This window comes from Hemiscyllium ocellatum, chromosome 10 (assembly GCF_020745735.1).
Source record: "Hemiscyllium ocellatum isolate sHemOce1 chromosome 10, sHemOce1.pat.X.cur, whole genome shotgun sequence".
NCBI lineage: Eukaryota > Metazoa > Chordata > Chondrichthyes > Orectolobiformes > Hemiscylliidae > Hemiscyllium > Hemiscyllium ocellatum.
In genome coordinates, this window is record NC_083410.1 from 22,126,768 (window position 1) to 22,142,912 (window position 16,145).

A 16,145-nucleotide genomic window follows, 5' to 3' on the forward strand; every position below is an offset into this window, starting at 1 on the left:
AGACCAGTTATGTTTCTCCAGTTAATTCTGTTTTTGTTTCAGATTTCCAGCATTTGCAGTTCTTCCTTTCTTGTTCGTGTATCTTTCCTGTCAGGAATGAGGTAGTGGGCAAGTTGCAATCTTTCAATGGCCATCACTTGATAATTTAAGTGCCTTAATTGATGGTGGGTTGAGTAGGTCAACCATAGGCCTTCTCACTCAGAAGTGTATTGCTGAGTTGACGAGGAGGGAACGATTGTTTCACCAGGGTCAACTTAATCAATTATTTCAATTTCCCTTCACCTCGAGGGAGGCAAAAATTGAACCCATGGTGTATCATGCAATGTCTGTGTTACTGTTCATGTTTCAAATGTAGATGCTGGTATTTAATTAGAATTTGAGACACGCATGTGCACAGAACTTTTTGTCCCCCACCCTGACTGTACCCATACCTTTAGAAATATAAAGTTAGATAGGAGTTAAAATCCTTGAAAGATTTCATTTTAAACATCAATTGCTGGCATCAAAGGAACAGACTCAGGAATTGCAGAGAATTAAATTAAGAAATCAACAGCTGAAAACAGATGTGTAACTTAAATAAACAAATACACAGCAATACTGCTTTAATTCCTTTCCTGTTCAAGCCAAGAAACCTTTCCCAATTTCAACATCTGCAAGCAACTATAAACATGGAAAATGCGAGGAGTAATAACATGCATCACACCCTGACAAATAGGTGTCCCTGGTAAAGAATCACTCTTCAACTTATGTTATCATATACAATATTAAGGAAATTTTATTACAGCCCTAAACAGGTTAACACAGAACATTTTAAAGCACATAATTTGAAAGACTATTTTATAATTAGCATATATCAAGAGCCATGCACATGTCGCATGCCTCAACCACAAAGAAACTATTTTATTTTTGTCAAGTTTCCTTTTAAGACCAGTTTAACTTCATCTTATTAATGATTGCTGCACATAATTGATGTTCTAGACATCACACTGAAAATGTTAATATCTGTTCTGTAGGTAGCAGTAACTAAATCATTGGAAAATTGCCATTACTTTATGGCTAACTTGTAGCAGTTGGAATAGAACTCACCTTCAGAGACGTAAGACAAAGCCTTGTTCTTCAAAGACAGCATGGTAAGCAAATTGAAAAACAGGGCCACAAAGGTACCAACAAGGAGGCGCCCCCTGCAGGACAGAATTTGATTATATCTCAGTCAACTATGAAAGCTGATCTTCATTTTAGTTGCTACCTGCAATGACATTTCTGATGGTTAATTACTCGTTTTCTTTATTCAAAAAACATACAACTGCCAATCTAAGCCTTATTGCACTACTTCAATTTAAACTGCACAAAAATTGGAATTCACAATCCAAATAAGCTGAGGACCACTTCACCATTCACAGACTGGCAATAGGTAAGGGAGTAGGCAACATAATTTTTAAAAAAAGAAATGACACATCTTTATGTATATTCATGCTTACAAGTTTTGTGTCTTGTTGCAGAGATACCCCTCAAATGTCTTGAAATGATTCTGCAGCAAATAAAGGTCATGAGGTGTACTGATGTGAGTACAACTCTGAAACTGCAGTCTTGGCTGAAGACAAAGACCCAGTCAATGGGAATGATGCCCAAAATTTATTTTTCCACATAAGATGTGAATTTTCAACAAGTGCTTTTGTCTTCAATTTACCTACGCAAGCTCTGTTGAGATTTGAGGTATGGATGGATCTAAAATACCAGTCCTTTTCCTTACAACATAAGGCTGTTGTGTCTGATTAGATTGGTGAATAGTTGACTTGTGAAAATGTCTAATTTAATCTTTCATATCTTACAGGAATACAGAAGAACCTTGATTATCTGAAGGACACAGGCAGGAAGTATTTTGTTCGGTTCATTGAATTCTGCTTAATTCAAACTCCGGATAACATAGTTTAGCGAAGCATTGGGACCTGCGATCTTGCCAGATAATCTGATATTCGGATAATCGAATGCTGGATATTCAAGTTTCCTCTGTATAACATTTGGTTCTTGGGGAAGTAAAGTTGTAACGCATGATTTGTAATTAAATTAACTCTGGAATTCACAAGTTGCCAGATTACCCAAGGTACTTACACTTCAAAGGTCTTTCTATGTGCACTTACAAGACAAGAATTAGAAAGCTGACACCCCCAAAACTGCAGGCCATAGAGTCATAGAGATGTACAGCACAGAAACAGACCCTTTGGTACGACGCTCCAGGGAAAATAGTCCTAGCCTATTCAGCCTCTCCCTATAGCTCAAATCCTCAAACCCTGGCAACATTCTTGTAAATCTTTTCTGAACCCTTTCAAGTTTCACAACATCTTTCCGATAGGAAGGAGACCAGAACTGCATGGAATATTCCAACAGTGGCTTAACCAATGTCCTGTACAGCTGCAACATGACTTCCCAACTCCTGTACTCAATACTCTGACCAATAAAGGAAAGCACAACAGCAGTTTTAAAAGGGAGAAGTACAGACAAAGGAAGCTCATGGTGAGGACAGTGCAGGAGATAGAGTGAGTGAGAGAAAGAGAGCAGGCGATTGAGCGAGAGCGAGAGCGAGATAGAAAACCTGCACAGTTACTGCCTTTGCTGTTTGAATTCATGTATCGCTGGACATCGGAGTGCATCTAGGAAAATTAACAAACCATGAATTTCACAACTAATCTTGGAGGAACCTGTTTGGACGAAGTTCACAACATGGAATCAGACAAATTAATCGTTGTTTTAAGTCTGTCCAATAGAAAGACTGCAGTAGTGAGTAGAGCGGGTTCTTTCTTGATTATGTGTTTTGAGATAAGTCTCTTGATTAAACTTAAAATATAAGCCATAACTATTAATTTAACCTGGGGCAGTGTTTTGTAGAGGAATAAGAATGCGTTATTTTCTGGGTCTGTAGATTGTGAAGGAGCAAAGAAGGCCTTTAGTACAGTGATATGTACTTCTTGTCAGATGTGGAAGTTTAAAGAGAGTTTAAGGGTTACAGCAGATTATTTCTGCCATAAATGCTGTTGGATGCGAATCTTATCAGATTGAACGGATCGGTTGGAGAGACAGTTAGAAGCTATGAGGAATTTGCAACAGCAACAGTGTGTGATGGATGGCAGTTATAGGAAGGGGGGGAAAGTCTCATACAATCAAAAATGGGTTAACTCCAGGAAGGGTAAGAGAGGTAGGCACCTAGGGTAGGAGTCTTTTGTAGATGTACCCATTTCAAACACGAATGCTGTCTTGCAAAATGTAGGGGGTGATGGATTCTCAGCGGAATGTAGCACAAACAGCCAAGTATTTTGCATTGAGACTGGCTCTAATGCAACGAGGGGTATGTTGGCTTCCAAGAGATCAACTGTGTTAGGGCAGACCTGGGCATTTTACAGCCCGCGGGCCATATCCAGCCCTTTGGTCGTTCCTTCCGATCCGCATGAGGTCAATCTTAAAATTAGAACATAAATGAAAAAGTATTTACGCCATGCACGCAATACAACTATGTTGCTTTTGTTTTGAAAAGGATGCTTTTTTTTAATTTACGTATGGACACACATGTGCGTGCGTGAACAGCTAAAAGTGACGCTTGCTGGCTAGCCCTCAAAATGTCAGCTCACGCCAAGACAAATTATGCCATATCCCACAAAATCACCAGAAACAGTAAACCGTTTTCTGATGGAGAGTTTATTAAGGAGTGCTTGTTGGACTCTGCAGAACTAATATGCCCAGAGAAAAAGGAGACATTTGAGACTGTGCCCCTCTCCCGATGCACTGTAACGAGAAGGATTGGGCACACTGCGAGAAATCTGGAGCTTCAGCTGCAGCACAGAGCGATCAACTTTGACTTTTTTCCCTTGGCTTTGGATGAGAGCTGTGACGTATGTGACACAGCCCAACTACTCGTCTTCATACGTGGGATAACTATGGACTTTAAAATCACGGAGGAGCTGGCAGCCATGCAGTCAATGAAATGAACAACTGCTGCTAATGATTTGTCCATGGAGGTAAATGCATGTTTGGACACATTGGGACTAAAATGGGACAAGCTGACAGGTGTGACAATGGATGGTTGTCCAAATCTAAAGGGAAAAAATGTTGGATTCTTAAAGAGAATGCAGGGTAAAGTGACAGAAATTGACCCTGAACAGAAATTGGTGTTTTTGCATTGTGTTATGCATCAGGAAGTGTTGTGTAAGTCAGTGTTAAAAATTAACCATGTGGTTGATGTTGTAACTAAAATAGTTAACTTCATCAGGGGCAAGAACTTTGAAACACAGGCACTTTGTTGCACTTTTAGAGGAAAATGAGACTGAACATCATGACATAGACTACCACACAGCTGTCAGGTGGCTCAGCCTGGGCAAAATGCTGACAAGTGTATGGGACCTGAGAGAAGAGATTCAAGATTTCTGTGTGAAGAAAGGGATTGGCATTCCGCAGCTTTCAGATGCAGACTGGATTGCACACCTTGGTTTTGCTGTTGATGTGACTGCACTTATGAATGAACTAAATGTGAAACTGCAGTGCAAGGGTCTTTTTGTGCATGAAATGTACAACTTGGTGAAGGTTGCAGCTTCTCTCAAGCCAAATGGAGGACAACATTCTCACCCACTTGCCAATACTGAAGGAAGCCGCACCTTTAGCTGATCACCTCCATATGTACTCATGTTAGAAGCACTGCATGGTGAACTTTCAAGGCGATTTCAAGACTTTAAAACGGTTGAGAATGAAATGCACGGGATTTTTTCCCCATTTACATGCAATGTGGAGAATGGACCTAGTGATGTTCAGCTTGAACTCATTGACCTGCAGTCTGACACACTTCTGGCAGAGTACTTTAGCTCAGTCTCACTGTTTGATTTTTACTCTTCCCTCAAAGAGGAGAACTTTCCACACATGAGGAGGCATGCTCAGAAGATTCTAGTCCTCTTTGGATCTACCTATATATGCGAACAGACATTCTCAGTGATGAAGTTCAACAAATCCAAATACAGATTCTCTATCACTGAGGATCACCTCTCAGCTGTCCTTCGCATATCCACCTCAGACATTCAACCAGATTTCAGTGCACTTGTTCAAGCCCAAATAGACTGGATTTTTCTCACTAAACAAGTAAAATGAACTGAAAAACATCAAAAGCACTTATTGCTTTTTGTATAGAGTTGTTTGTAATACTGAACAATAATGAAACAACTTTTCATTATTGGTTTGTAAGATTAACATGTTAAAAATAAAATGAAATACTGAAATTGTTGTTTTTACTGTTTATTTCTTCGATATTTGACCTACTCCACAATTTCATATCTTTATTGTAACAGAATATCCTTATTCTTTTGATTATAAGTTTCAGTGCAAAACTATTTAATATAGGACTTTTTACAATGGGAGAAAATTATTACTGAGCAGAATTAAGTTCAACTTATGGTTGGTTCGGCCCTCCAATACAACTCAGGTTTCCCATATGGCCTCTTGGAAGAATTGCCCACCCGTGTGTTAGGGGATTCTGTAGCCTGAGGTACAGGTTTCTGTGGCCAGCAGCGAAAAAGCAGAATGGTGTGTTGCTTCCCTGATGCCAGGATCAAGGATGTCTCAGAGACGGTGTGGACTATTCTCATAGGGTAGAGTTGCCAGCAAGAGGTCATTGTCACATTGGAACCAATGACATAGGAAGGGAAAAGGTTGAGATTCTGAAGGGACATTACAGAGAGTTAGGCAGAAATTTAAAAAGGTCTTCAAGGGTAGTAATATCTGGATTATTCCCAGTGCTACGAACCAGTGAGGGCAGGAATAGGAGGATAGAGTAGATGAATGCATGGCTGAGGAGCTGATGTATGGGAGAAGGATTCACATTTTTGGATCATTGGAATCTCTTTTGAGGTAGAAGTGACTTATACAAGAAGGATGGATTGCTCCTAAATTGAAAAGGGACTAATATACTGGCAGGGAAATTTGCTAGAGCTGTTCGGGAGGACTTAAACTAGTAAGGTGGGGGGTTGGGACCCAGGGAGATAGTGAGGAAAGAGATCAATCTGAGACTGGTTAGTTGAGAACAGAAGTGAGTCAAACAGTCAGGGCAGGCAGGGACAAGGTAGGACTAATAAATTAAACTGCATTTATTTCAATGCAAGGGGCCGAACAGGGAAGGCAGATGATCTCAGGGCATGGTTAGGAACATGGGACTGGGATATCATAGCAATTACGGAAACATGGCTAGGTATGGACAGGACTGGCAGCTTAATGTTCCAGGATATAAATGCTACAGGAAGGACAGAAAGGGAAACAAGAGAGAGGAGGGGGAGTGGCATTTTTGATAAGGGATAGCATTACAGCTATACTGAGGGAGGATATTCCCAGAAATACATCCAGAGAAGTTATTTGGGTGGTACTGAGAAATAAGAAAGGGATGATCACCTTATTGGGATTGTATTATAGACCCCCTTATAGTCAGAGGGAAATTGAGAAACAAACTCGTAAGGAGATCTCAGCTATCTGTAAGAATAATATGGTAGGGGATTATAACTTTCCAAACGTAGACTGGGAGTGCAGTAGTGTAAAAGGTTTAGATGGAGACGAATTAGTTAATTGCATACAAGACAATTTTCTGATTCAGTATGTCGATGTACCTAAGAGAGAAGGTGCAAAACTTGACCTACTCTTGGGAAATAAGGCAGGACAGGTGTCTGGGGTGACAGTGGGGGAGCACTTTGGGGCCAGCAACCATAATTCTATTACTTTTAAAATAGTGATGGAAAAGGATCAACCAGATCTAAAAGTTGAAGTTCTAAATCGGAGAAAGGCCAATTTTGACGGTATTAGGCAAGAACTGTCGAAAGCTGATTGGTGGCAGATGTTAGCAGGTAAAGGGACGACTGGAAAATGGGAAGCCTTCAGAAATGAGATAACAAGAATCCAGAGAAAGTATATTCCTGTTAGGGGGAAAGGCTGATACGTATAGGGAATGCTGGATGACTAAAGAAATTGAGGGTTTGATTAAGAAAAAGAAGGAAACATATGTCAGGTATAGACAAGATAGATCGAGTGAATCCTTAGAAGAGTATAAAGAAAGTAGGAGTATACTTAAGAGGGAAATCAGAAGGGCAAAAAGGGGACTTGAGATAGAATTAGGAAGAATCCAAAGGGTTTTTACAAATACATTAAGGACAAAAGGTAAACTAGGGGAGAGAATAGGGCCCCTCAAAGATCAGCAAGGCGGCCTTTGTGTGGAGTCACAGAAAATAGGGGCGATACTAAATGAATATTTCGCATCAGTATTTACTGTGGAAAAGGATATGGAAGATATAGACTGTAGGGAAATAGATGGTGATATCTTGCAAAATGTCCACATTACAGAGGAGCAAGTGTTGGATGTCTTGAAATGGGTAGAGGTGGATAAATCCCCAGGACCTGATCAGATGTATCTGAGAACTTTGTGGGAAGCTAGAGAAGTGATTGCTGGGCCTCTTGCTAAAATATTTGTATCATCAATAGTCACAGGTGAGATGCTAAAAGACTGAAGGTTGGCAAATGTGGTGCCACTGTTTAAGAAAAGTGGTAAAGACAAGCCAGGGAACTATAGACCGGTGATCCTGACCTCAGTGGTGGGCAAGTTGTTGGAGGGAATCCTGAGGGACAGGATGTACATCTATTTGGAAAGGCAAGGACTAACTAGGGATAATCAGCATGGCTTTGTGTGTGGGAAATCAGGACTGAGCTTTTTGAAGAAGTAACAAAGAGGAATGATGAGAGCAGAGCAGTAGATGTGATCTATATGGACTTCAGTAAGGCATTCTACAAGGTCCCTCATGGGACACTTGTTAGCAAGGTTAGATCTCATGGAATACTGGGAGAACTAGCCATTTGGATACAGAACTGGCTCAAAAGGTAGAATACCTTTGTGGTGGAGGGTTGTTTTTCAGACTGGAGGCCTGTGACCAGTGGAGTGCCACAAGGATCGGTGTTGGGCCCTCTACTTTTTGTCATTTACATAAATGATTTGGATGCGAGCATAAGAGGTACAGTTAGTAAGTTTGCAGGTGACCCCAAAATTGGAGGTGTAGTGGACAGTGAAGAGGGTTACCTCAGATTACAACAGGACCCTGAACAGATGGGCCAATGGGCTGAGAAGTGGCAGATGGAGTTTAATTCAGATAAATGCGAGGTGTTGCATTTTGGGAAAACAAATCTTAGCAGGACTTATACATTTAATGGTAAGGTCCTAGGGAATGTTGCTGAACAAAGAGGCCTTGGAGTGCTGGTTCATAGCTCCTTGAAAGTGGAGTCGCAGGCAGATAGGATAGTGAAGGAGCAATTCCATGATTCTGTTCTAAATACCTGGTTTTCATTTGATCTGTAAGTTATTCATGTAATTTCAGATAAAGAAAAGATTATTTTGGAAGGTAAAGTTAACTAGCTTAAATCACTATCTGGGACATTGCTATAGGGATAGATTTCAGAGAGATGGCCTTTTGTTTTGGACTATTTGTGTTTTCCCACACAAACAGTGAGTTGGACTGTGGAAGCACCTTTGACTCAAAGAGGAAAATTTGCTAAGAGCTATAGATCATTAAGCACGAAGGGAGTAAAGAGTTAACTTGAGATGGGGTGTCCAATGTCATGACATGTTTAAAGAAAAATGTGGGGTGGGGGTGGGGGAGCCAACTGCTCATGGAAGGATTTCCAAGAAAGCTCATACCTCAAATAGCAGGAACAGTGAGGAAAATCAATGTGAATTCCCAAGTGCTGTGACACATCTTATCTTGTACTCAGGAGAAGTGAAAGAACTCTCAATCATGTAAGCTATAGGATACTACTTGGATGAAATTTAAAAAAATAGAATGAGAAGTGATCTTCACGGGATTTTGGGTTAACTGATGTGGACTTTTTACATATATTGCTAAATTAGTATCACTTGCTTTAATGCGTGTACAGGAGCAGTTTTAGTTTGAAATGTGAAATTTCATGGTGAAATTCTTCCAATAAATAACTGGGACTTCAAATTTCGATTTCAAGATCATAAAGATTTTAGAGAAACTGAAAATCTTTTTGTTAAACCAAGATACTAATAAGTATTTACCTGTATAAAACTAAATTTTGAACAAAACTTACGTATGAATTTCAGGCTGTTCTAGAAATCGCTCCACACTGTCTCAAAAAGAAAAAGCAAAGGAATTAAATTTGATCAAGGTAAGAAAAAACATAGTGTCATATAGAAATTAAGTACAACATATCAAATAGGTTTTAAAAGCAGAAAGGTGCGAACTGTGATTTTGCAAATATAGCATTAGTGTTAATACATCAGTCACCAGTGAGATCATATAATTTAGTTTTTTGTTTTTACAAAATATCTTTCCCAAGTTTTCATCCATTGTCCTCTTCTGATGTCAACTCAAAACAGAGTATAGTCACAGAAATGCTGGCCACTGTACAAATACAGTACCCACATGACTATTCTGGTTAGATATTTCTTTCTCAGGCCAGGGAGGGAGAGGGTATTTGTAAAGGGTGAGAGGGGACTAGAATGGACTAAGGACTGTTAGATCCTTGGAGAAGTAGAGTGCAAGGTAAGTTCTGAATCCCCAAAATCTGCCCCAGCTGAGGTCAGATAATTTGAACCAGGGACTTAAACTGGGATGATATGCCAAGGGGAACGATGCACATAATGTATCAATAACCATTATAACTGATGATGCAACATACCAGCATTGAATATCTCGTGCAGGTTAGCAAGTAGGTAGTTTTTATAGTCGATAAGGGTAGGACTGGAAAAACACAGCAGGTCATCTGAGGAGCAGGAGAGTCAATGTTTCAAGCATGAGCCTTTTATCAGGATTGTGGAGGGGAAGAAGGATGAGAGCGACATTGGAGGGGGTGGGGCTGTGGGTGAAGGTAGGAGGGAAGGCGATGGATGAGGGTGGGAGGCAATTGTGATAGATTGGTGGGGAGGGTGGAGCGGATAGCTGGGAAGGAAGATGGAAAAGTCGGACAGGTCAATAGGGCAGTGCAAAGGCGGAGGGATCGATCTGGGATGAGATGGGGGAGGGGAGATTTGGAAACTTGTGATGTTAATGCCGTATGGTTGAAAGGTCCCAAGGCTGAAGGATGAGGCGTTCTTCCTTCAGTTAGTGGGTGGCTTTGAATTGGCAGTGGACACAGCCAGGATTTGCATGTCCTTGGGGAATGGGAGGGGGAACTGAAGTGGTCAGCCACAGGGCAGTGGGGTTGTTTAGTGCATGTGTCCCAAAGATGTTCCCTGAAATGTTCCACGAGTAGGCATTCTGTCTCCCCGAAGTAGAGGAGACCACATCGAGAGCAATGAACACAGTAGATAAGGTGAGGGTGGGTGGGAGAAATGTGTAGGAAATTTTCTACCAGATTGCCAGATGTGAAAAGATCCTTTGGGGCCTTGGACACAGAGATGGTGTGTGTGTGTGTGTAAATGTAAATATGGGTACAGGTTTTGCACATCTTGGAGGATGGGTTGGTAAAGGGCATGGAACTAACAAGGGAGCTGCAGATGGAATACTCTCTATGGAACGCTGATAGGGGTGGAGAGGGAAATATATCCTTGGTAGTGGAGTCTGTCTGTTGGTGTACATGGTATACAGTTATTTTGAAATTTCACAGGTGCAGCATTCCACAAGATTTAAAATTAATGGCTCATTCAGAAATCTCATTAAACATTGCTGTGTAGTCATGAACCGATAATGTTCTTAGTATCAGAAAAGCTACACTTGTTACCGCATGTTACTTAGACAGCAGACAGGGTCTTAATAATTTTAATAATGCCGTGTTAAAATGTACAATTCTACAGCAGCTGCAGATCTACTGCATCATACAGAAATTTGTATTTCTAGAAATGTGAATTTCTATACACTGACTTCCTATGTTCCCACAAGAATTTTAAATGTTTGAAATATTTTAACCAACCTCTGACAACATACCAACTCAGGTCATTTGGAGCATGAAGCTGATACAATGAACAGCTTCCTCTACACTATTCTGAAAATAAAACCAATGCCTAACTTCAAAAGGGGACAGTCAATTCTAAACAATAGCATTTTTAATTAGTGATAAGGTGGTAAACTGAACTCATCAATCGCATCCAGAATTAAAAGTAATGTCAAGAAATACTTCAAATTAATTTATATTGTGCAACAAGTTGGTGTAGTGTACAGGGATATGAATTAGTATCATTAACTTGATCCCAATGAGAACACAATGAGTTGTTACCTACGGCTTTGAAATTAAGGAAAATATGGTAGCTGAAGGAAGAGGGAAATCTGTTAATTTTTCCACACCTGATTACAATGCAGGAAATATGTGTCTGATAAGTGGTTAGGGTCAAGAATGAGTTCAATAGTGCCTGATAAGACACCAGCCTGTGAAACTGTACCCTAACACAAGACAAAGACTTTCAGCAAGGGGAGGAAAGGAAAAGAACATTAAAAATGAAAATGGATTCTTCTAATCTTCACTCTTAGGTGCGAAGCAAGCATATTCTACTTTTTTCTACATGAAAGGAAAGAAAGCACAGATCACAAGGTATCTAAGGACAATCATTTAACCTATCCTTCCAGAAAGGAACAGTAAACAAATTCCTGCTTTCATAACTACATTATTTAACCAAAAAATAAAAAAAACAAGTGATGGTCTAGGTAAATTGTAAAATCTGCCACTGCCAAGGATGGGTTTCATGGAAATGATAATGCAACATAGTGAGCTTAATACCTGGCAGCTTATCAAAGCTGGGGAAAATAATTTAAAACATTGACTGTTTCCTATAAGGAAGTTGGGTAGAAGACAACAGTGGTAAGGAAAAGGAACATTAGAAGTTAATTATTCTAAGCAGACCTTGAAAATGTCCAGTGACTATCTATAGAACACATGTAGCAGAATAAATCCTGGGTGCAGATCTCCAGGTTACTACCTTGGTCAGGAAAGACCTCTTGGACTAAAATTGTTTGAAGAAATGAAAGAAATAAAAAAAATGCTTTTGAAAAACAAGTTGCTTGCTCCGTCAGTACAGATATTTGGCTGCAAAGTATTAAAAGTTGGAACCTTGGTCTAAGCTACCAGCCATGTGATAATTTCAATGACACAGAAGGAAAAAATTGAAAGGGAGGGATAAATCTAAATACAAGGAGAAAATTTGAGAATCAGGAAGCTCAATCAATGTGATACATTAAGCTAATTTACTTGTCCTTAAATGTATTACTGCAGCTGAGTTTCCTATTGTGGCCCTATGTTTACGATAGCCCATTAGCAACACCTTCATTCCACTTATATACTGACTAATCGGGAGCAAATTACTGTCATTCCATGTACAGCACTAAGATATGCTGCGCTCATTATTTATCGAAAACATAACCACAGTACCACAGTAAATGAAGATTCTTCATACTGGAAAAATTTTCATGAATTAGCAAACAATCTCTGGCATAACTAAATGTAGAACTCTTACAATTTTACTGAACAGCAATGAGTATTTGATTGAAACACTGGGCCCCATGTTTATTGAATCTTTGGTTTGAATACCCTCAATCGTTTGGAATCTGGCTGCACTTTGGTTTTACTTGCGACATTTTATTCAAAGTACATCACCCACTCCTCCTTTTTTGGCAAGATTCTAATATACTCTCAAATTCCATAATTATTGCCTTAATGCTGAAAGGAACAATCGTGTGCTTGCATTTATAAAATATTGATTAGCCCGATGCATGTCAGGCTAGGATAAATTTTCATGGTGAAACGTTACATGTCAATCAAAGGGAAAAGGAACCACATTCCTACCTTTCTTTGAGTATAAAGAGAGCCCCAAGCTGTGCCAGGACAGTGGCAGCGAACACTGCTAATACTTCAAACCTCTCAAACCTGAAATTTAAGCATCAGGCAGGAAAACAAGTGTCACGATTGTAAAACAATCCATGCATCGTTCTTAGTAATGCAGATGTTATTCCATGCAGAGTAGAAGTCGGAGCAAGACAGAACTAAAATTGCTCTAACATCTCTACAGGACAAAATCTTTAAGATGGTTCAGCAAACAGACAAGCAAATATTTTCAGATTATGACTACAGACTGCAATCCTACTCAGACAGAATTTTATAAAGCCATTTTCAACACTGTTAATGCTAATTTTAATCTTGAAAACAAAATCCTGTTATATTCAAACCTATCATCATACATAGTCTAATCTTAACTTAAAAATAAATTTCAGCAATATGCAATACATTTCAACGGAATGTGTCTTGTTTAAAGATTTTCTTCCATAAGAATGTATCCTTCTGTGAAGAGCAACTTTTTAAAATCCTCATTCAGGGGTTGTGGGTGTTACTGGATAGATCAGCATTAATTGCCTATCACTAATCACCTTTGGGAAAGTTGTGAGGAGCTGCCTACTTGAGCTGTTGCAGTCCATTTCGTGTAGGTACACCCACAATGCTACCAAGGAGAGAGTTCCAGGACTTAGACCCAGTAACACTGAAGGGACACAGATATGTTTCAAATTAAGATGATGAGTGGCTTGGTGGTGAATTTGCAGGTGGCAGTGCTTTTATGTATCTGATGCCTTTGTCTTTCTATTTGCTTGTGGTCAGGAGTTTGGAGGGTGCTGGCTAAGGAGCCTTGGTGAGCTAATGCAGTGCCTCTTGAGGATGGTATATATTGTGGTTAGTGTGCTGGTGAATGTTTATGGTTTTGGTGCCATCAGGTGGGCTTCTTTCTCCTGGATGATGTCAGGCTTCTTCTGAGTTAGAAATGCACTCATCAAGGCAAGCAAGGAATTTGGTCACAGGCCTAAATTGTGCCTTTTTAGATGATGGACAGGCTTTGGGGAGTCAGGTGGCGAGTTACTTATTGCAGGATTCCCAGTCTTATAGCCATCATATTTATAAGTCTAGTCCATTTAAGTTTCTGATCAATGGGAGCCCCAAAGTGTTGACAACAGGGAACTCAGCAATAGAAATGCCATTGAATGTAAAGGGATGATGGTTAGATTCTTTCTTGTTGAAGATGGTTATTATGGCACTTTCTTCACCTGGTTCTTATGGCACAAATGTTTCTTCACATGCATCAGCCCAAGTCTGGATGTTGTCCAGGTCTTTATTCATTTGGACAAGTACTGCGCTGGTATCTGATAGGTCGCATATGGTGAATATTGGCTGATTGCACAATATCCACCCTTCAGCCTTTATGATGGAGGGAAGGTCCTTGAAGAAGCAGATGAAGATGGTATGGCCTAGGAACGTCTGAAGAGATGTTCTCAGGCCAAAAAGACCGACCTTCACCAATCACAACAATCTTCCTTTACGCTAGACATGCCTCCAAGCAGCAGATAATTTGTCCACCGACTCCCACTAACTGGAGTTTTATTTGAGATTTAAGATGCTATCCTCAGGAAAATATAGTCTTGAAATCAAGGGCAATCATTCTCACCTCTTCCCACCCCCCCCCTTACAATTCAGCTCTTTTGTCCATGTTTAAATCTACACTCATGAGGTTAATGAGCTGTTGTGGTGGAATACAAACTATTCATCAGTCAGTATGTTATTACTAAGCAAATACTGTTCGACAGTACTGTTGATGACCTATCCCATTATTTACTGATTGAAAGTGGACCAATGAGATCATACATGTGGAGGCAGTACTGCACTGATATTCTCACTGCAAATCAGATAGCAGGTAATGGTCTATAGTCGAGTTTGAATTCCACGATAGGAAATGGTGGAATGTGAATTTTTAAAAATCTTGAATACTAAGTCTAATGATAGCCATGAAACCATTACAACTGTTCTAAAAATCCAACTGATTCACTGATGCTTTTTAGGGAAGAAAAATCGGACGTCCCTAACATGTCTGGCTAATATGTAACTCCAGCCCCACAGTAATGAGATACACTCTTAATTGACCTCTGAAATGGACCAAGACTGAGGGTGCATTAGCTCCACTCTAGCAGGGTCAGCCCAGGCCAAATAAGGAGGAGGGAATGCTAAAGGGAAATTAGTAAGGAATTCAACTTCAATTTGCTGGGCAATTCCCATGGAATCATCTGTGCCAGGGTTTCACATGGTCCTGATGCACAATTCCAGTCTACTCATCTTAACAACTCTTGGACCAGAAGAGTAAGTGGGCCATTAAACTATAGCCCTTTCATATGGGCATACAAGATCCCATGGCATTATTTTGAAAAGTTGTCTTCTCCACAGTCTCCGGTCAATTTTTAATTCTCAATTAACGACACAATTTCTGGTCATTATCACACTTGTATTCATAGAAGCATGCAGCATGAATTGACTGTGACAGTTCCTATATTATAACAGCAACGACAACCAATGAAGTACTTTAAATCGTGAAATCCTTTGCATTCCCTCAACAAAGGGATGCCTTAAATACAAGTCTTTGCTTGCTTAATTTATGTAGAAGACAAACAGTTGGATTATTTATGAAACATTAGAAGACTATTATTGTCATTGAAATTGTTTTAATCATAAGATATTTACCATCACATTTTGTAAAAAATGATCATACACAATTAAAACACTGTAGACAAGTTACTTTGTATACTTTGTATTTTGTATAAAACAAACTGATTTCAAAATATCACATTACTCATTGCAAAGAGGAACTATAGTGAAGCCATGTCATCATCAACATTTTTGTGCTTAATCTATTATCAAAAGTGATGGGATGAAGGACTGTAACAATTCCTTTCCACTAGGGATCCATCTGGAATGATCTGTCTTGGAGTGGGGAAAGCAGGGCATTTGCCAGGATTCATTTGATACACTGTGGTGCACCTTGTAGTAGCTGTTTACAATGCATTGGTAGAGACTTAGGAGGAGAGGGAATAGAGAGAATGATCAAAAAATAAATTTTATATATTAATACAATACAAATGACTGCAAACTATACCATATTACTGTTTTTTCTCATGTTTTCATATTATTTCACATACTTAGTGATGAGACAATGAAAACACTTCTTTTATATAAATGATTTGGATGAGAATACAGAAGGCATGGCTAATAAGTTTGCAGACGACACCAGGGGTGCAGGTACATAATTTTTTCAAGTTTGTGTCACATACAGACAAGGTGGTTAAGGAGGTGTGTGGCGTACTTGCCTTCATTGCACACTTCTTTGAATA

At 39.6% G+C, this 16,145-nt stretch overlaps 1 protein-coding gene across 1 annotated transcript in view; it reads right to left on the reverse strand.

Annotated features, from left to right (window-relative positions):
- slc30a6 (solute carrier family 30 member 6) overlaps positions 1–16,145 on the reverse strand; it is a 151,721-nt gene that overhangs the window by 68,357 nt on the left and 67,219 nt on the right. The window contains exons 7-9 of the mRNA XM_060831338.1: positions 12,793–12,873; positions 9,109–9,144; positions 1,087–1,181 (exon numbers count right to left, since the gene is read on the reverse strand). Of these exons, the coding sequence (XP_060687321.1) occupies positions 1,087–1,181; positions 9,109–9,144; positions 12,793–12,873 (212 nt within the window). The remainder of the gene's footprint in view (positions 1–1,086; positions 1,182–9,108; positions 9,145–12,792; positions 12,874–16,145) is intronic.